General features: G+C 40.6%; 1 protein-coding gene across 1 annotated transcript in view; it reads left to right on the forward strand.

The window, feature by feature from the left end:
- Window positions 1-12,671, forward strand: part of LOC139455383 (potassium voltage-gated channel protein egl-36-like) — a 47,250-nt gene extending 34,579 nt beyond the window's left edge. Inside the window, exon 2 of the mRNA XM_071236942.1 lies at window positions 11,468-12,671. Within this exon, the coding sequence (XP_071093043.1) occupies window positions 11,468-12,403 (936 nt within the window). The 3' untranslated portion in view covers window positions 12,404-12,671. The remainder of the gene's footprint in view (window positions 1-11,467) is intronic.
- The last annotated feature ends 1,862 nt before the right edge of the window (window positions 12,672-14,533 follow it).

Here is a 14,533-nt window from a genome sequence, read left to right on the forward strand (position 1 = left end):
TGTTGGTAAGAGTCGACTGAAGCTGGGTTTTTGTGGAGAAGCACTTCAAAGACAGACTTGTTTCTGGTGATGTAGCCGTTGCATTTCGTTCATGGTGTGTTGAGATGTATCTGTCGTGTTAGAGTATGATGGCCCTATTGTAGCCTTCAGCAATGTTGATAAAGGACATGTTAATAAATGCTGTGTTCTTGTTCGCAACACCATGTTTAGAACCAAGATGATAAAACTGGTCCAGTGGATAGAGCGTCTGACCGGAGATCGGGTTCAAACCAAAAGAAGTTAAAAGATGGTACTTGTTGTTTCCCTGCCTGCTGCTCGGCATAAAGGGGCTAAAACAAGGACTGGACGGCTCGGAGTCAGTATACTGGATTATACATTAATCCGGACTAGCACAAGCAGCCATACACACACACACCATGCACGTCGCTTTATAACTGCAACAATCTTGGACGCGACTTTGAACCCCATTATACCTCACCTCATGTTCATTGAAATACGAGCCGCGATTCGCTGTGCAGAGAGAAACCTATGATTATGGGTTCGAATGCCGGTTCGCCCCGATTATATTTCTAGGTTTGTCAGCACCATACCCATGCTCGTGGGTTTCACCGAAGTGGTAAACGTCTGAGACCTGAATCACTTCGAGCTTTCCTCCCACAAGCTGACTCGCCGTGATATAACTGGAATACTGGAATACTGAATAAATAGACACATACACATACACATGAACATACATACACATACACACACGTACGCACACATAAACATACATACACATAAACCAATACCCGCATACACATACACACATACACCCCTACCCGCATACACATACACATACCTGCATACACATACATACATATACACACATACACATACCTGCATACACATACACACATATACACACATACACACATACACACATACACATACCTGCATACACATACACACATATACACACATACACATACCTGCATACACATACACACATACACATACCCGCATACACATACATACACATACACACATACACATACCTGCATACACATACACACATATACACACATACACACATACACATACCTGCATACACATACACACATACACATACCCGCATACACATACATATATATGCACACATACACATACACACATACACCCCTACCCGCATACACATACACATACCTGCATACACATACACACATATGCACACATACATACATATACACACATACACATACCTGCATACACATACACACATATACACACATACACACATACACATACCTGCATACACATACACACATACACATACACATACCTGCATACACATACATACATATACACACATACACATACCCGTATACACATACACACATATACACATATACACACATACACATCATACACACATACACATACCTGCATACACATACATACATATACACACAAACACATACCCGCATACACATACACACATATACACACATACCCATACACATGGACACAAAAACCGTAAAAATCTCAAAGCAACATCTTTTTTGCTAGATACAAAGAAGCCAAACAGTTATTAAGAAAAAAGCATCGGATCTCACAACAAAAGCTGATAGATGATAGATACAAAGAAGTTTATGAAGCTGCTGAGGTTGATGTTCATGAATACTTCAGGGTAGCTAAACGTTATCGTAAAAACAAAGGTCATATTCAAAAACTTGTCTATTCAGATAAATCATCTGACCCGAAAGATAAATGGGATATGTTTGGAGAATATTACAGAAATCTAGCTGCCCCGGATACTGATCTGAAACATGATGTTCTATTTGCCTCTTACGTCAAACAACGTGTTAATGACCTTGAAAATGAGGTATTAGATAGCACTGATTCTTATGACAATAATGGTGTAGCTATAGCATCTCCCCTTTCAAAACCCTTCACTGCTAAAGAATTGATGTATACTGTCAAATCTCTTAAAACAGGTAAATCACCAGGGCATGACGGAATCTCAAACGAACATATTGAAAAAGCAGGTAGATCTATTCATCACCATCTCATGGTTTTATCCAATGCAGTTGTGCACTATGAATATATACCTTGTGAGTACAACATAGGTCAAATCCTCCCACTTCATAAAGGTCATGGTAAAAGCAAGTCGGATCCTGCTAATTACAGGGGAATAACTATGACATCTGCTTTTGGTAAACTTTTGGAAAGGCTCATACTCAACAGAATCGAATCCTGGGTAACTAAAAATTGTAATTTCCCACATCTTCTCCAATTTGGCTTTCGCAAGAATGCAGGTGCAGACACTGCGGCCCTCACACTATTAGAAGCAATAGCATATTACAATGAAAGAGGTTCTCCAGTCTACTGTGCATTTCTAGATAATGAAAAAGCCTTCGACAGGGTATGGCTAGATGGACTTTTTCTAAAACTTTATGACCTTGGTATCACGGGTAAAACATGGCGAATACTACGTAGCTCTTATGTGTCTATGTATTCCTATGTCAGCTCTGCAGGCTATATATCGATCAGACTTGTTCCATGTACGCCAAGGAGTTGGTCAAGGCAGAGTTATATCTGCTTGGCTCTTTACAATATATATAAATGATCTGTTATGCGAGCTGGAACGCTCTAAGCAAGGGCTAAATCTGCCGTGGGCACTTACTCGAGGCCAGCTCTTGGCAGATGATACAACACTGTTTAGTAGCTCACCAACAGGCCTTCAAGATCTTCTCAATGTTGTAAATCAGTATGCATATAAATGGCAGCTTAAGTACAATGTCACGATAAGCGCTGTTCTAATATTTGACGTGCAGCGTAAATTTACCTGCTCTCAATCCCTGTACTTGGGCAGTATGTGTGTTCCACTTCAGCAATCTATAATATATGCAGGTGTCAGGATTAGCTCTGATAAGTCTTCCTTAGAACGAACACAATTAGTTTGTGAAAAGTTGATCAATAGTAATAATGATACTGGACTAAAGTTTGGAGGCATGAATCCAATCCCAGCAAAAAGGATCTGGGAACGAGTGATACTCCCATGCGGGCTCTATGGATGTAATGTCTGGGGACTATTAACGCTCAAAGAATACGATAATGCTGGAAGTTATTCAACGTTATTTCAGTAGAAAAATACAGGGCCTTCCAAAATGTACATCAGGTACTGTTGCTGTGGACAACATGGGCTTGATATCTCTAGATCTCCAATCCTTTATTGACAAACAGTCACTGTTACTACTTGGAAAACAATGCCGGTCCAGTTACAGCTATGTTTTTAAAAAGGTATTCATTACTCGCCTTGCGCAGTTTAGATACGAAATAGCGTTGGATAACTTCAGAAAACGATGTGCTTTGTCACCTGTATATAACATGCTTAGACTTGTCAAAAATATAATCTCTGTGCAGAAATAGAAGATTATCTAATTAAATGTAGCTTCCCTGGTAAAAGCGCATGTTCTGATATTGTTTAGGAAAGGATTATTTTTGCAGACCAGGAAGCTGTATGCTTTAAGCTGCTATCTAGACTTAACTTAGATACGTAATGATAAAGAACACAGACTCTGGCTGCTTGCACTTGAACGTCCTGAACAGTTCCCAAACCTGTCTCACCTTGTACGGCTGGGATGCCTAAATATAGAATCTAGGGAATGTCGATGTAGAATTGTAGCTCATGATATTATTAAGCATGTCTTTTTGTATTGTACATTGAATATGAATGACAGAAATGAACTATTTGAAATCATTTGTGATGTGATAGATGTCTCTACATTTGCATGACTATGTAGTGAGGACGATGATATAATCCTGTCTGTACTACTTGGCGGTATGCCTGAGTGTGTTAGCTCTTTATCTCAAAGTCTATGGTGTGCCCTTATGGTTATTGTGTCAAGATACTGTAGGAAATGGCTGTAACTGTTACAAAACAGTTATAAGAATGCTTGATTGCCATGCATTTTGTAGTTATCATTTCTCATAATATTGTTAAATTGTACTACTGTACAGCTCCGTAATTATGCATACTATCATATATGATATGTATCTTCAATATCTGGAGGAAATAAAGAATATCTATCCATACCCGCATACCCATACACATGGACACAAAAAACTGTAAAAATCTCAATGTGTGCCTGCTTTACAAATATATCTTATATTTCACTTGTTAGTTCGTAATGTTGTTAAAAACACTATTTCCAAATATGTCAGCACCCATGTCTACTTTCGATTAATCAATTACCATATCTAAATTATTACAACAGTTACTATTTCAAGACTGAAAATTGGATTTTGCAGAAAGTCCAAATGATTGATGCCATGTATCTCTGCAATACATATGAAATATGTAATTGTAAGATACTAAAATACTGTGTTTTTAAAAAAATAATAAGTAGTCAATATGAGATATTTCACCCATATCTCATGGTTTGTAACATGTATGAAAATTTATCTCAACTATTTTAGTAAGTGTAATATTGATTAATTATGATTAGTTTGCTATTTGGAACCTTTGTCGCAGCAAACGTAGGAAAGTGCAGCTCAAAAGCAAGTATACACCCATGTTTGGTGGTGGCTGAAAATGAAACAAGCAAGAAGATTCCAATGTAGAAAAGGGCTTCAGCAACCCATGCTTGCTGTAAAAGGTGACAATGCTTGTCGTAAAAGGCGACTAACGGGATCGGGTGGTCAGGTTCGCTGACTTGGTTGATGCATGTCATCGTTCCCAATTGCGTGGATCGATGCTCATGATATCAGTCACTGGATTGTCTGGTCCAGACTCGATTATTTATAGACCGCCGTCATATAGCTGGAATATTGCTGAGTGCGGCGTTAAACAACCAACCAACCAACCAACCAACCTAAGATTGCAGTGGTTCGGCCCGACTGCCTAGTTACGTATTGATAAAGTCTGTATTTTTGGAGGGCAAATTCACTTTTCAAGTGTGTACTTTCTTTTGCCCGGGAGTTCACCTCGAGATGTAGCTTTGACCAACTAGTTCGAACGATGCTGTTCCAAATTAAATCGCAGGGTTTAAAAAAATCGCCTTGTGAATCATTGCTTCGGATGATGCCTTTTTCCCCGAACGCTTTGTATCATCAATAGATGATAGTGATTCCTAAACACACAATAATGAAATAGTTCGAATCGAACAATGGACTTTAGACAGAGATTTCCTATGGTTATGGAAATGTTTTTGTCGATTTGTTAACATGTAGATACTCCAAACAGTACTCCTTGATTTATTTTATAATTACCTACTGAACTTGTAATGACTATTCAGACGACATTGGAACATTGATGTCATTTCCAATGGCGCCTGTTGTACTGATGGCGGAAGATCCATACATGTACATATAAACACATATTCAGAGTATATCACGCGTACAGCATACATAGGATATACAACGAGCACACATGGAGGTATAAAGGCTACAAAATAGCATGCTCAGTGTACATATTGATTATATGTGTTTAGGGAACTGAAGCATGACGTGAACATGTCGTAAAGGGTGGCTTGACAAAAGCTCTACTGAAGACGTAAGCTTTTCATCTGTTGCGGCAAATGCTGAACTAAACTGACGGTCAAAAGAAAGTTTACCACTTTAAAATTAAATTGCAAAAATGTTAGAATACAAGTTCAAACTAAATAATAAAAGACACAGTTTCTAAGTACAGCAAAGCCCTTAGACTAACATTTAGTCTCTGAAATCTTATATTACACAATATCCTTCTTGACTCAAAAAATGATCTTTTTTCCCGGAATAGAGCTAGCTTGAGCTGGCTAGACTTGCTTTTGTATTCATTCCTAGATTATTTTTATTTTAATAAAATAAATATATTCCAGTCATGGTGCAGGACTACAATGCCCTATGCAAAAAGTGATACACGTCCACGGCACGTTTTCTTTTAGAAAATACGAAAAAGTGAAAACACGTGCGGCTTGGACAGTTGAAACAAAATGTGCAGAAGGGATATGTAAATTATATTGACGACACGCCAGTCACTTACTCTGATACAAAAAGTACCACAGTAATGCCACGACTGACATCTCAGGGCCCTGGGTATGATACAGATGGGTTGCTCGAACTTTTGGCCACTCCCGTGTTGCTGTAACAAATCTGATGCAACTTTACAGACAGACCGGACATACGTCAGATAGGCCAATAACAGGCAGACCAAGGGTAACTGCGCCCAATGAAGACTGGTACTTGCGTACTGTACATTTTCGGAATCGATTCGGACAGTGAACATATGGTTAGTCGATAGACAGTGGCCAGGCGATACAGGGCTCAATGAATTAAAGCTTACAGGCCTTCCAGAGGACAGTTATTGACAGCGCAACGTCGTCGTCAGAGATTGAGATAGGCCTGGACTGTACGTCGTTGGCAGCGACTTGACTGCAAAGGTCGTCTCCACTGAAAGCCGGTTTTGCCTGTTCGGAGCTGATGGAAGACAGCGTGTTTACCGCCGAGAGGGAGAACGAACGGTGGCATGTTATGTTCAGGAGATTGTGCCGTATGGTGGTGGGGGTGTCATAGTATCTAAGATTTACACGGATTACATTCTTCGCCCGATTGTCCTGCCATTTCTACAAACAGCTGCCTCGTGCCCTTTATCAGCATGACAAAGCAATACCCCATACAGCCCGAATCGTTCAGCCAACAACGTCAACGTATTACCCTGGCCTGCACACTCCCAAGGCATGTCCCCCATAGAACACCTCTGGGATGGCATGGATCGTCGTGTTCGACAGCGACCACATCCTCCAGCCAAACGACAAGAACTGATTCAATTCTTCCAAGAAGAATGGCGACGTATCCCACGTGACGTCATCATTTTCGGTGAACCGGAGAGTTTTTGCGTGTCTTGTAGGAGGGTATGGTCATACGAACTATTAATGTGACGTGTCATTGAACTTGAGCGATTTTAGTTTTGTGTACTCTTGTTCCATTACGTTGAAAGCTTGTTTTTGCTATCATTTTAAATGTTGATTTCGTTGAGACTTTGATCTCTTTGAATACATTTTACTTCAAGCATCTATCTTTTGGGTTTTTTAAACTGGAGTGATCTAAACAATGGTGACGTTTCTTACGGCCGTCAGTTCAATAATAAACCTCATCGACCGGCCAAGTATCTAAGGAGAAACAGAGAAGAAGATGACGAAGCAGCAGAAACAAGAGACCCCCTGCGAGCTCCCCTGAGATACCAACATCGTTTCACTTGAATCGATATGGACATTAAACATTATGAGTTATTAGAGAACCTATTGTCTCACTGTAATACACTGACACACCTGAATTGGAAACACGCTAATCACAAATCGACAACAAGATGGACTTTTTACACAGACGATGTCAGTAAGATATAGGTATAGATGATTGTAACAAAATATTGCACAAGACGATTACACATGAATGTATGTTTTCGAGGATTTTTTTGTTAATTTAAAACAAATTGAAAATGTACGTATTATTTGTTATGCCTGTTAAGAAGAGAAACCCTTTATTCGTGATAGTGCAGGACCAGGTAGATATCCATTCTCTGTTTTGTATATCTGTTAACATTCTTGTTGGAACCTTTTATTGAGTATGTTCTCAAAAATACCATGGATTCTTTGCTCTGTTGTCTATCTACTTACGTTGGTGAATGGTTCTCTTGTGTAAAATATATGTTAAATGTTATAGGAATAACTATGGCTAAGTATAGGTTAAGCCTACTCTATAATGAAACTTTAATTTAAATTGGCAAACTATTTGAAATTCATACCATTGCATTTGGCAATAAGACTACTACATTTGCCCCCACATGCCTTCTGAAAAGGGAAGATTAATTAAAATACCAATATATGAAAGTTAATATTTATGTAATATTGATTATATTGGTGATGAATCCCAGGATATTGTTAAAAGTAAATATTTCTATGGAGAGACAATTGTATACAACAAAATGCTATCTAGGAAAAAACAAAACATGTTTGTATTTAAAGACCTTTTTAAGTGTTCCAAACTGTCTGTCTTCCGGTAATCCCCCATCTCACATTGTATTAACTACCGTCTCAAAGAACACGGGAGTCCGCAGTTTCACAAAGACATTTCCAATTATATACTTTCTTTCATTAAATCATACATATTTCTATGGTACTAAGTCATATATAACGCTTGAAGTATTTCGTACAAACTCACCAAATGGGTACCTGCACACCAAACTAGTTTTGACATGACAAACATTCATAAAATATACTGCACGCAGCAGCACAGACTAATTGTTTTCATGTGTCTTAGAGTTCAACTTATATGATTGCTACGCAACAAATGTATTTTTTTAGGGTTAGGGTTAGGGTTAGGGTTAGGATTATATATAGCCATAGTGAGTGAGTGAGTGAAGTTTTACGCCGTTTGGGCTTCACACATTGTACCCATGTCGGGAATCGAACCCGGGTCTTCGGCGTGACGAGCGAACGCTTTAACCACTAGGCTACCCGACCGCCCCTATATATAGCCATAAAACGCCCGGTTTTTCATATGACGATAGTTAATATGTCATGGCTGTTAGGCATTGCAACACATAACTGTCCACTTGTGGGTGTTCATGAACTTGTTTTGAATAGTATGTTATGCATATGTAAGAAATAAACGACGAGTGGGAGTTGTTTATCGTACAACAAAACACTGTAGGGATAGTAACTCATTCATTTTTCTTTGCGATTCAACGCGAAGCTATCTTATATCATCATTGTAGGATTGACCGGAAGGGGCGGTCGGGTAGCCTAGTGGTTAAAGCGTTCGCTCGTCACGCCGAAGACCCGGGTTCGATTCCCGACATGAGTACAATGTGTGAAGCCCATTTCTGGTGTCTCCCGCCGTGATATTGCTGTATGACATCCGGATCCTCCATTGTGTCACCTAGCGTGAACGGTTCAACCACAAATCCCTTACCAACTGTTGATAATCAGATATAAGTGTCCACATCGGTATGTGGTCGTTTGTACATCTCACAAAAAGGAATGACATGAATTAATAATACCATCGAATAACATTCTTCAAAGCTGACGACCGCCTCCGTGGTCTATTGGTAGAGCGTCCGCCCGGAGAGCGGAAGGTCCGGGTTCGATCCCCGACCGCGTCATACCAAAAGACGTTAAAAGATGGTACTTGTTGTTACCCTGTCTGGCGCTCGGCATTAAGGGGCTAAAAGGTCAAGGACTGGTCGGCTCGGAGTCAGTATACTGTCAGTTGGGTATCCATGTTAAACTGTGGTATGGTATCTCAGTGAGCTAGCATTATAAATCGGCATCAGTCCGGACTACTACAAGCAGCCACACAAACACACACAAGTACATTCACGTCGCTACATACATGTAAGTGCAATAATCTTGGACGCGACGTTAAACCCCATTTCACCTCACCTTCAAAGCTGATGAGTGAGTTGGTTAACACCTGGTGTCATCCATATTAGATCATTAACACATTATATAGTCAGCATTGTGCAATGGACTTCAAATGATTACGGTAATATTTGTGTCGCATTTGTATAATATGTGTCCAAATAAATAATAGCATTTCCTAAATTATTTGTAGAGAATCAAAGTATCTGGCTTGACATGATGTGGCACAGGAGGTACCTCTTTTTTCTAAATGCCAAACTGTTGCATAATATACAATATCACGATCCGGTTAAACCTGTGAAATGCACACTATATCCTGCTCCTGTCAAACCATGACACTTTGCACAATACTACTTTAATATAAAAAGAATTACTTTTCTACAGTAAAACATCGGTACATCGAAGAACATAGTGTTTGTTTGTGTGTTGTTTAACGCCGCACTCAGCAATATTCCAGATATATGGTGGCGGTCTGTAAATAATCGAGTCTGGACCAGACAATCCAGAAATTGGCATCATGAGCATCGATCCACGCAATTGGGATGCGTTGACATGCATCAACCATGCAGCGAGCCTGATCATCCGATCCCGTTAGTCGCTTCTTACGACAAGCATAGTCGCCTTTTACGGCAAGCATGGGTTGCTGAAGACCTATTCTACCCCGGATCATCACGGGTCCGAAGAACATAATGAGTGGTAACATAAGCTGAAAGAGTTTGAGTTGACGGGGCTCATTAAACTATACTCTGCTTTATTAATCAATCTCTGAACAGCATAATATTTCTCTGAAGGGTAAAATGATCGTTGGTAATAAATTTCCGATTCTCAATGCAGACTGTATGGTCATCATTTTCATTGTTGAGAAAATACAAGATGACGTCATTCATTGTTCATGACGTCACAAATTGATTACATGACGTCATCTGAACAATAGGTTGCCTTATTTGTTTATTTGGAGGGTTGACACTTCATACGTTTTTTCTTCATTTTCTCTCTTAAAATGCCAATTAGGAGATAAACAAAGTGTGTTTTCAATGTAGAGGTAGAGTACCTATATTAGATTTAACCCCGCTAAATTGAATTTGGAACTGAACGCGCAGTCTGCCATGACTAAATGCAACGTGAACTCTTTGGTGTTAGCAAATATACTGAGTGAAGTGGCATGAGTTGAGTCCAGTGTTTTGAATGGGTTGTCGATCTGAATTATGGAATCAACGCATCAGTCTGTAAACAAAATATAGCGCTGTAAATGCTCAAACAGTTTTGATGTTGCTCGAAAATATGACAGGCATTGAAAGCATATAAGCTCGGCAACTTCGTCAGCCAACATGAGGTGGGCACGCCTAAAGAAAACTAAACAAGCTTTGCAAGCTTTCGTTGCAAATTGTGATGCAAAAGATATGACGTCACAGTCGTATATACAGAGGAGCCAAAATCCAAGCTCTCTGTTGTCCCCAAAACTTAAAATAAATTCTCTTTAAAGATTTGTACCGTATTTTCTGCAAGAAAGGTATTGCCACACATCCTTTGAATAGTGAAGTAACCGCAACTTTGCATTTTGTAACCTGTAATTGTAAATATAATTATTTACATATGCCTTCCGACAATGACCATCTGTTTCAATCAGAGGGGGTTTATTGTGATTTAATAGCCACTTATTGGTCAATCAGAATCGAGTAATTTCCAAATTCATGGTAGAATGAGTAATAAATAAATCTACTCGAAACACGGAACTACCGTAAACGGAATATCTGTCCCTCATGAATGAATGCTGTTAGTCACTCCGGATTAACACAATTTCGGATCAAAAATACTTGTGCCAGATAATCCAAAAGTCCTCGTAGTTCGTTGAATATTCTCTAAATGTGACCATACCCGTGTTCGTGGGTTTTACCATAGTGGTTAACGCTTGATACCTGCATCACTTCGGGCTTTCCTCCCATAGTAAGCTGCCACGCCGTGATATAACTGGAATACAGTTCAAAGCGGCCTTAAACTTAACTCACTCACTCTAAATGTAGCCTTTTCCCATGTTAACATTCAGAACATATTCCAGCTCATGTAAAACCGTAATTTCTCTGTTCCAGATCTGGAGCACCTTCTACATGTTCCTTGTGTTCATCTCAGTCAGCCTTTTCTGCGCGCAGTCACACCCTACGTTCCGAGTGGCCAGGGCCGACGTCAGCCACACCATGCGCAACATCACCAACCCCAAGATCCGCATGTACCACGAGACCAACATGCGCCCTGAGTTGTACTGGCTGGATGTGGCCTGTGTGGTCGTGTTCACTGTGGAGATTCTTCTCTATCTCCTCTGTGTCCCGGACAAAGGCAGGTTCTACAAGAGCTTCACGAACGTCATCAATTTCATCCTTGTCTTGGTTGCATGGGCTGCATTTGCAATGGAGATGACGATGGGGGATGAGCTTCTGGACGGGAAGGGCGTCACCTATTGGACATACGGGACGCTGAAGCTTCTTCTCGTTCTCAGGATACTCCGGTTCTTTCGCCTGTCACAGCGGTACTCGTCCCTCAATGTGATCGTGCTTGCCATGAAGGCAAGTTTTAACGAGCTAATTCTGATGGTGATGTCGTTTTTCCTGACGGCCACCATCTACGGGTGCGTCATCTACGTCGTGGAGATACACAGCAACTCCTTCAACGACATCCCAGTTTCAATATGGTGGGCTATTGTTACCATGACGACCGTTGGATACGGTGACTTTTACCCCTTGTCTGGGGTTGGACGCACCATAGGGACGTTCTGTGCTATATGTGGTCTGGTTGTGTTGTCAATGCCCATTGCTATTATCGCCGCCAACTTCAACAACTTTCAGTCTCGGAACGAGGAGCGACAGCAACGTCGACGAGGAAACCAAAACACCCCTGTGAAGAAGATAGGATGGATGGCAAACGTCCCTATAATCCACCAGTACACGTCCAATCCAATGGACCCCAACTCTCTGTCAACAAAGGCCAAGATTAAAATGATTACAACGAAACCGCAGAATCGGAACAATTAATTAAGTCTTGGACCGACAAACACAACACCCTACTTTGATGTGTGATGCAATTCTTTATTTGGACTTGTATCAAATGTTCCCGCATGTATTCAGGTGAACAACTGACTTGCTTTTGCATGCGCTTGACGAAAGCCACCGATGTGGCAAGATACGCTCACCAATTCACGAATATATGCTATCATCACTATTGGATATTTATTCATAAATGCATGCTCATAATATAAATAAGAATAGGATAATGGACTGTTACAGATATCTCGATCTTATGACTATGGAGACCGCCTCCGTGGTCTAGTGGTAGAGCGTGCGCCCGGAGAGCGGAAGGTCCGGGGTTCGATCCCCGGCCGCGTCATACCAAAAGACGTTAAAAGATGGTACTTGTTGTTACCCTGTCTGGCGCTAGGCATTAAGGGGCTAAAACAAGGACTGGTCGGCTCGGAGTCAGTATACTGTGTCTGAGTGGGATATTCATGTTAAACTGCGGCATAGTATCTCAGTGAGCTAGCACTATAAATCGGCATCAGTCCGGACTAGTACAAGCAGCCACACACACATGCACGTGTATGCACGTCGCTATATAAGTGCAATAATCTTGGACGCGACGTTAAACCCCATTTCACCACACACCTATGACTATGGAAAGGGTTCTGCCGCTTCCATTGACGTGCCTTCTACTAGGATTTCACAGAGCGTCATACGACTCTTGCTCAGAGGTTGTTTGATTGAGGTTAAAGCATTCAAGGCCTCAATAAAGCTTTCAAAAAGTTTTATGGTGGACATGTGGAGGCCATTTCCTAATGGACAAAAAATGATGTCCGTTGCAATTACATATTTTGACTTGTACCATATGTTCTCGTGTTGTTTAGGTGAACAATTGACTTGCCTTTGCATGTGTTTGTGACAGGTGACACCGGTGGGACAGGATGCGCTCACCTTTTCGCGAACACCCGATGTCTTCACTATTTGATATTGATTCATAAACACATAAAGTGGGAATCGGAAAATGGACTATTAGAGATCTAATGATTAGGGACTGCGTTTTGACGCTTTCATTGACGTGCTCATGTGGATAGATATCATCTGCATGGTTGAAGATGCCACATTTGGCTCTGCAAGGTTGCTTCTTTCAGGCTTGCCAGGGTCTCAGGTTCGTTCTCGGATCTTACAATAGCATTGCACGTCATATCATTCCTGGTGTGATGATAAGACACGTACCAGTGCGTTTAACTGCATCCCGTTCTATTATTCATAATCTCAAACACTAGTAGCAAGTAAAGTAGAAGTTCACTCGGTATATATGTTTATAAATTTTATGCATACAGCGCTATCTTAGTGGGCCAGCACTATTATACTGAGACAACATGCCGCTTGGATACCCCACCCAGACACAGTATACTGACGCCGAGCCGACAGTCCTTGTTGTAGGCTTTTAATGCCGATCACCAGGCACGGTAACAACAAGTACCATCTTTTGACGTCTTTATGTATGATGCGGCCGGGGATCGAACCCGCGATCCGTACAGATGCGGTTATACTGGCTCCGAGCGGGCCAATCCTTGTTTCATCCCCTTAATGCCAGTTGCCAAGCAGGGTAACAGTACGATCTTTAAATGTCTTTCGGTGTGATGCGACGGGGGATCGAAACACCTACCTTCCATTCTCTGTCAGAAGGTGACATAGACAAGTAAATATCAGTAAACTACGGTTATAACGAACTCAAAGGGACCACACATTTTGGTTCGTTATAACCGTAGTTCGTTATAAGCATATATACAGCATATATACAACAAATGGCCGGGACTAAAAAATAAGTTCGTTATATCGGTCAGTTCGTATAAACGTGTTCGTTATAGCCGTATTTTACTACAATTTATTTTTTTTAAATGATATTCCTCTGATAGCGGTTGACGGCTGACACGAGTGGGGAAGGATATGCTAATCATTTCACAAACGATATTTGATCGTGATTCATAAACTCATGCTTATGAAATAATCGGAATCGTGCAATGGACGAGATTTTTTTATGATTATAGATTATGTCGCTTTTATCGTAAAACAAACACAACGCATAGTTTTATATTTTCGCTAAACCTTGGTTGCAGATCCAGCTGCATCGTCAATGTTCATTTG

This window comes from Haliotis cracherodii, unplaced genomic scaffold (genome assembly GCF_022045235.1).
Source record: "Haliotis cracherodii isolate W230 unplaced genomic scaffold, xgHalCrac1.p SCAF_11, whole genome shotgun sequence".
Lineage (NCBI taxonomy): Eukaryota > Metazoa > Mollusca > Gastropoda > Lepetellida > Haliotidae > Haliotis > Haliotis cracherodii.